This window comes from Quercus suber, unplaced genomic scaffold (assembly GCF_002906115.3).
Source record: "Quercus suber isolate HL8 unplaced genomic scaffold, Cork oak 2.0 scaffold_803, whole genome shotgun sequence".
Classification (NCBI taxonomy): Eukaryota; Viridiplantae; Streptophyta; class Magnoliopsida; order Fagales; family Fagaceae; genus Quercus; species Quercus suber.
In genome coordinates, this window is record NW_027070238.1 from 57,240 (window position 1) to 65,477 (window position 8,238).

The window sequence follows — 8,238 nt, forward strand, 5'->3', positions numbered from 1 at the left end:
TAATATATTTTTAAAAATATTTTTTTAAAAATTAAAAAAGTATTGACAGTTTTTTTAATTTTTAAAAAAATGTTTCTAAAACTGAATAGTTTAATGTGTGCCCTAAGGGTACACACACATATAGATATATTAGTTACAAGTTGGTTAAATTTCAACTTATTTTCACCTCACCAAAATAAGGTTACGCAAAATGGACCTATAATTTTGTTTTTTATAAATCGGTGATAAATATTTTGTCCAAGTCACATACATGAGACAACCACTCAAAAAAAAAGTCTTTATCTTTAGTCTTTAAATAAGATAAAACCTAGGTATAGGATTTATTATTTTAGATGTAATACATAAAGTTCTCTAATTAAATATACTCATTAATTGTACTAAAGTTTACACATACCAACTTACAAACACGCATAAAAAACATTTGAAATCTTGAGTTGAAAATATAAGTCGGTGTATGCATTAACTTTTATTGTATTAAATATATTCTTTAGACACTTTTTCCTCTAACAATGAGGTTATGCCTAAATTATAATAATTTTTTTGGTCCATGCTTAGGTTTCGTATGGCTAGCTAATGCAAAAAAACTATTCAAATATTTTCAATTGCTACATATCATGAGTGACATGTTATTTCATGTTTTCCAAATATTTGGCCACTTATTATGTCCAATTCAATGTGCCATGCATGCATTAATCTATCATATGACATGTACCATGTTGAGGCGTAGTGATTACTTTATCAGCAATCGAATCTTCGAACTAGTTGTAACTGAAAATTGCAATAAAATCATTGCCACATTTCGATGTCTGAACACTAGCTAACCACAATTTGACACATCACCCACATATATTTTCCCACGCACAAAACAAATTAATTTTCCGTTAATAATGGGATAGCGTGCACAGCAAGGTCTTTGCCGCGTAAAACTTTATGGTGGGGTCCACAAAATTTTTTCATGATATCACAATCTAAATTATATAAGCACAAAAAGAAATGCCACGTAATCAAAATTTCTGGGTGGTAATTAAATTTTTAATTGCGGCGGCTAGTTTTAATTACCTTAATTTACTTAATTACTGCTTTTATTTATGGTCAATCTCAAGTCAATCTCACTTGAGTAGAGCTTGCCTATAAAATAACAACCAAAGCCATACTTGTATTCGTTTTTTGCTTTGGTGATTGTTGGTATAGTAATTATCCAGTGTTCACTCTCTCTCTCTCTGTGACCAATCCGTCTTAGAAGTTGTTTTTTTTCTTTCTGAGGTTTGATTTCTCATTAATTTTCTGTTTGGTTTTGTCATATAATTTCATTAATTGTCCTTGATTTCCCTTTTAGATCTTCAATTCCTTTATTCTTGATTCATGGCCTTTTTTCCTTTTTGGGTTTTTTTTTTTTGTTTGTTTAACGAGAAAGTGAAAGAAAAGCGAAGGAAAGTTTTTAAATTTTTTAAAAAGATATATATTTACTTTTTATGGAAAAGTTTAGGAAACCCAGAAGTTTTGGATTTTTTTATTTTTTTTAAAGAGAAAACCCTTATGAATCAAACTGGTATTTTGATATATTTTGGAAATTTAATTTTAGAATAAACTCTGTTATTTTGGTTAGAGTTAGTTTGAGTGTAATCGATGTTTGAATTTGATGAATTTATCTGTTTTTTGCTTAGAGTTTTTGTGGGTAAGAATTTTTGTTCTGAATTTTGGTTGGGTCAAGCACAATATTGTGCAAAATCATATTGGTTATTGATTTGTTGTTTTAGACCATTTGTTAGTGAACTTTATGGGATTGTTTGAATGCCAAACTAACTTTTTAGACTTTGTATATACTGTTTAATTGAGATTTGATCAGCTTTTTTGGTTAATTCATGTTTGTCTATTATGTTTGGATGTAAATCTTGTCCCAAGCATTGAACTTTGCAATTGGGGTGCTCTTACAGTCTTACTGGTAGCTGATACTGGTCTGGGTGACTAAAAGTTTGAACTTTAGATTTTATATCAGATCCAATTCTTGAGGATACTGTAATTTGGTTTTTGTTTGTTGTTATTCTTCCTGTGTTTGAGTGTTTCATTTAATATTGATCCCAAAAGGGCCATCTCCGATGATGCGGCATGATTGTCTATCATGAAGTTGAGGTTTACTTGCACACTGAAACTAACATATCATTTCCTAGCCAATTTTGAATTGTCAACATATCATCTAATTATTTATCCTCTTGGCCAGCTTGATGAACCTTTGTTTTACAATCTGTGCAGGGACGGATTCTGGTCGCAGATTTGTTTCCTTTCCTTTTGAATTTTCTGACAATGAGTCATCCAGCAGCTCCCCTACCCAGTGATCTTGAATCAAACTGTCCTGATGAGGAAGTCATTTGGACTTTGTTCAAATTCAAGCAGGGATGCCCTCTCCCTCGTAATGTGATAAAGGATATAGATCCTTATGATGCTCACCCTGAATTTCTACCTGGTAAGTCTCATGTTCTTTTTTAGATTGTAATATTTTGATAGTGTATAATCTTGGTAGTTTATATTATTTGGCACCTCCCCCCCCCTCCCTTTTTTTCCTCTTTTTGTTTTCCCAAAATATCACCCATTTTAGTACCTATTTGAATTCTCATTTCAGTGATCAGTAAAATTTGAAGAGATTAAGGTATCAGCAACTAGAAGAACTGTACACGAATATTATATGTGATTATGATGCAGGACAATCTAGGCTTCACTGACTCACCACCTAGAGCAGCCAAAGAACCTTAGGCTTCCCCAGCTAAGGGTTGCTTGGAATCACCACCAAGAAAATAAAGAAATTTTTCATAAAGAGAATTTTATTCAATAATAGTCTCATTGAAAAAAAAAATTTAAATGAAATGTAATCCCCCTCTGAATATATATATTCCAAAATAGTTTTGGTTGTGCACTTGTGCTTCTGGTATCAATTTAGATTGTTAACTGTTTACGTCTCCACTTCCAAAGTTCTATCATTTAACTGCAAAAATTACAATCTTGGGTATATTCCTTTCACCATTATGGTTGCTGACTCTTGTTATCAGGTCCCAGATTCAGTGGCCAGCAAAAGCTCTTTATAAATGCTGGTATTTCATATCTATGATTTCAAGTGGTAAAAGATTTCTAAAATACATAAGTAAAACACCATCATAGGCTTTTGAAGTTAAATGTTGTGAATGAGACGTTGTCCTGAAATTTATGCATACTATGTGGAAGAAATAAAATGGGGTTTTCTTTCTTTTTTGATAAATGTTGATGTAACAATCTTTTACTTGGTTGGGACCAATGGGATGTAAACGGCCACCATACCTATTAGAAAGCATTTATTTATTAGACAAGAAGAATGTTTGGTTATACTTGAGAACATGTTTATTGTAAGAAAAATTTTAGTTTTTTTCTTTGACATATGCTCAAATAGTGTTCTTCTTTGAATAAAAATTGCTCTTCTTAGTATATTCCTGGGTTTTGATTTAATGTTTTATAAGTGTAATCATTGTTTTTGGCATGGTTGCTATAATGATCTTCCATGTAGTATATCGTACCTAAGACAAGCAAAGACTTTTAGGTGACAGACTGCAATTAGTTCAAGCATATTACTTTAATTCAGAGTAGTTTATGTAGTATACTTTTGGGAATGCTGTTCTCATCTTGTATACAAACAATAACATGCCAAATTCAGCTTGAAGAAGCTTACAAGTTGGTAATTTGGTCTATGCAGATCGCACATGGTTCTTAGGGCACTCTGAGGTGAAGACATTTAATGATTATGGGATCTGGAAGGTCAAAGGAACAGCCAGTAATGTATTCTCAGACTCTACGACCACTGGCTTGAGAACTACTCTTGAATTTTATGATAGCCAAGCACCTCATAAGCGTATAACAAACAGGGTCATGCAAGAATACTGTATATTGCAGGAAGGACATTCTGAAGGCAGCAACGTGAAGGTATTCTATGGAATTTGTTAGTACTATATACTTGTTACCTCGGATAATATCTTCTCTTTTTGTTATCAACACCGGTCAACTGCTGGTTTGGTGATTATGTGCAGGAAACCAGCACATTGTGCATAATCTTTTCTGATGGTGAGCAGAACCAAAACCATGTAAAACAGTCAGAACTGGGTAGTACTGATACTGCAAGTGAAAACCACATTCACCCTACGCGATCAATTGTTCCAAATACTAACAATAGTATTGGACAAAGTTCCTCAAGCCAGCCCCAGGTATGTCAACCTCATGTTCCTGGCGTTCATGTCTGATGGCTTGGGCCTGATTTTATTGCTTTATTATTACTTAATAGCATACATCAATATTAATATATTTGTTTGACACTAGTTGATGAGCAGCTGCCTTGCAAATATTTAATTGTTATTTTGAAGTAATCTTCTGAGTCATTGGCTTCTATATGGGATCTCAACAGTTTCCTGTTTGCTTATTTGCTTTCATAATGAATGCATAATAATGCTTATAAATAATAATAATAATAATAATAATAATGAATGCATTATAATACTTTTCTTATTTTTTGATTGGTAAGTTATAGATGCACCAAATAGGTATTGAACCCACAACCTCACCCTCCACCCAGGACATATAAGGGGGGAGGGTACCAATTGAGCTAAAGCTCATTGGCAAATGCATTTGAATCACTTAATACAAGAATATACCAAATGCCTTAAGAATGAAATTTCTGGTCAGGGATATTTAGCTTAGCCAAACACAAGTTGCAGACAAGATGTGATGTCCATTCAGGTGGGGTGAGGCAAGAAGGGGAACAAGGGCAAAAACTGGCGTGGTGCAGTGTCAATCAATAGGCTGAACACTTAACTGACAAGGAAGGCAAAACTTGCCGGTTTCAGAATGCCTTGAAAGGCATTATCCTCTTATTAGTAAATTGGGAGAAGCTCTGTATTTTAATTGTCAGAGTTATCAATATTAGAGCTGAATATTGCTTTGGGTTTTCCACATCCTAAAAGTCTGTACCATATCAAATATTCTTAATTGCTAAGTATTGATGAAATGAGGATATTTCTCTACTAGATGTTTCAAGACAATTCTGTATGATAAAACAATGAACATAAAGGCATTCTTTATTCTTTAAAACAATAAAAATTCATCTAGAAGAATTTAAACTTTTGGTTATTACTAGGATTTTACCCCTTCTTTTGCTTCTGTGTGTTTGGTGGTTTATGTTTTCTATTTCTTCTTTTTGGGCAGAGGAGAAAGGGGGGGATGGGGTTCATCTCTGTATGTTGAAGTGTAATTATGTTTTGTAGGCAAGTGAGGATGACGACATAGTCATGTTGGGTTTAACAGAGCATCAAAATCTGCATGAAATAGATTACCCTCCCGAAGGCGATTTCTTGGAATTAGAGGATCTTCTTGATGATCCAGCATCCCCTTCAAGTTCAGAATCGAGTTGCGTGACCATGTCATCTGATGAATGTTTTGATTCCTTGGCATTGTTGCAAGAACTAAAGCCTGAAAATAACCAGAATGGTGCTGGTTGCAAGTTCAGTGTCTCTGCACCTGTCAAGCCAAATGAGGTGAAGGTGCTTCCAGCTACTGCAGGTCTGTCAACATTTTCAACTGTTTTCTGCTCCACTTTATTTTTTGTTGTAGTTTTTATGAGAACTATTGGTATCATTATCATCTTTCTTGAATAACACAAACACCTTTGAACATGAGGAAATCCAAGGTACTGGTTCTTACATATGTGATTATGGTGTTTATCAAAAAGTACACGCTTTGTTATTTTCATGCTGTCTATAGCTAAAGCTAAGCAGCCACATGGCTTAAAGATTTATAGGTGTTGATTTCAGTGAAATGTTGCTGTTCAATATCTGGCATAATTGCTTAGATTAAGATTATTGTTTGATGTACACCAACAATATTCCCATTCCAGTCCAATGGGATTAGGATTTGATTTAAGAAATTTATTTGGAATTCATAATATAGTATCATGCTACAGCCAAGGATTAGTATTATAGATCATGTTCATGCTACAACTAAGTTTAAGCTGGGCAGCCACATGGCTTAAAGATTTATGGGTTTTGATTTCAGTGAAACATTGCTGTTCAATATCTGGCATAATTGCTTAATTTAAGATTATTGTTTGATGTGCACCAATGATATTCCCATCCAGTCCAGTGGGATTATGATTTGATTTAAGAAATTTTTTTAGAATTCATAATATAGTATCATGCTACAGCTGAGGTTTAGTATTTTGGTCCTTAGCTAAGTTCAAATTTTTATTCACAACAAGAAGGCTTCCTAAGTACATTCACCAATAAGCTCTAGCTTAGATGACAACTCCTCCAGTTGTAAGAGTAAGATAGAGGGTGTGGTCATGAGTTCAAGACCCACTGGATGAGTGTAATTACTAATTGAAAAATAAATAAATAAAAGCTTTGTAAGCCCTATTTGAGCTATTTGTTATAGATTTCATTGTGACAATTGTTTCTTGGTGTGTTATCATTCTGCTGTAAATATGTTAATAATATCTTATTCAGCTCTTAGGCTGTCAAGTAAGTCCAGATGTGTTTTTAGTGAGATTAGGATTTTAAATTGCATCAATTCCTTTTCTTTTAGATGCCTAGTAGGTCCATGATTTGTCACTGTTCAAACCGTCTTCTACTGAGTTCTGAATTTCTCCTGTTCAATTCTTATAGCATTCTCGTCAAATTTGACGCCCGGACTAACATCTGTGCTTTTGTTACACTTTCTTTTATTGCTGTAAACAGGCAATCCTTCTACTCTCAATTGCTACTGTTGTTTCTCTATAATAATATACATCAATTAATTTACTTTATGTTTGCTCGGCAGGATCTCTTGATAGAGATAGAGAAAAAATGTTGACACCTTCAGCAATCCTCAAGACTGATTCGTCCACACCCGAATCAGCTGTGCGCTGTCAAGTGAACAGAATTCAGAAGCCAAACTTCAGGAATGAAGGCCCATCATCAAATTCTCACAATGTGACCCCTCCATTCAGTGGCCATAATTTTTTAGCTGCAGATAAAGAAAAAATGGCTCCTGTTGTCAAAAAGAAAAAGTGTTGGAAGTATCTGTTGTGTTTCATGTCATTCTAAATTAACAGAATTTTTCGTCCAAACTGCATTGGAGGAATATTCTTCAAGTCAACTAAGTGATGATAGAAATAACCATCTACAGTGCTTTTAATCACATGAAGTATTCAATAATCTAACTAGTTTAGTTCATACGATCACAAGCATACATGGATAGTCATAGAAATTGTCACACAGTTGAAGAAGATTCTTCCAAAAGCAGTTTGGAGACAAATTTTGTAAAGTTTAGATCCTCCTAATATTTCATATGTACATTATGTGTGGTGTAAGTAAGCTGTATAAGCAAGTACATTAATACATTTGTAAGCATTAAGTTGCTACATCAGCAAATCATGGACCAAACTGTGTAATTCAGTGGGGTTGTGGCTGAATAGCTGGTAAGGTATGTGAAATTGAGGCAGCCAGAGTACTAGTTAATTAATTGAGGAACATAATAGGTAGGACTCTGATTGTTTCATTGTTTGTGTAACTACTTATGTAAAGGGCGAAGGAGGTTCAGCTTTCGAGCTGCCTATTATTTCTTATGAACTTCAAATTTAAGAAACTCTCTAGCTGTGCTGTTTTTGATAGATCACTCGCTGTACTTGAATGTTATATATTGCTCTCTCTAGGTCAGAGTTGGTTATTGTCGTCTTTGTTTATCATGTAAAAGTTACCTTCTGAAAAATGTAATGCTTTAAAAACTGTATATATTCTATTTTAACTTTTAAGACGAAAATAAACCAATATACTTATTTTTAAATAATCCTGGACAACATTGATTAGTGACTGGTGTATGTTTCGTGTGTACTGGTTAACATAATGTTTAGTATGTACTGGTGAACATATTCATAGACATTAGGGCGCGATATTTGTATTGGCTGCACCAATGCAACGGGGATGGCCTGAGCTGTTGGCTTCCGGGCTCAAATTGCCAATGGAATCGAATATATATATATATAGTATTTCTTATTATAATAATAAATAAAAATTTGTGTAATTATTCAATGAAGACTCAGAGAATTATCTAAAAGATTGTTTGCTTGATAAACTTTTGATTCTCAAGATTGAGATTTCTCTTAATGTTGTGTTTGGAAAGACTGGAAATTGAGGGAAAATAAGAGAAAAGAAAGGAAGTGTTAGAACATTACCATCAGATGTGCTAAATGTGCCA

At 33.6% G+C, this 8,238-nt stretch overlaps 1 protein-coding gene across 2 annotated transcripts; it reads left to right on the forward strand.

Annotated features, from left to right (window-relative positions):
• Nucleotides 1-1,130: 1,130 nt before the first annotated feature.
• LOC112025493 (uncharacterized) lies at nucleotides 1,131-7,654 on the forward strand. Of its 2 annotated transcripts, none has more exons than XM_024058178.2 (6): nucleotides 1,131-1,263; nucleotides 2,251-2,461; nucleotides 3,716-3,942; nucleotides 4,047-4,220; nucleotides 5,274-5,568; nucleotides 6,823-7,654. In XM_024058178.2, exons 2-6 carry the CDS (start codon nucleotides 2,302-2,304, stop codon nucleotides 7,086-7,088), a joined length of 1,122 nt encoding a protein of 373 aa, XP_023913946.1. In that variant the 5' UTR covers nucleotides 1,131-1,263; nucleotides 2,251-2,301; the 3' UTR covers nucleotides 7,089-7,654. The 2 variants fall into 2 exon arrangements, with proteins under 2 accessions (XP_023913946.1, XP_023913941.1); XM_024058173.2 differs by lacking the exon at nucleotides 1,131-1,263 and adding an exon at nucleotides 1,659-2,130.
• Nucleotides 7,655-8,238: the final 584 nt, after the last annotated feature.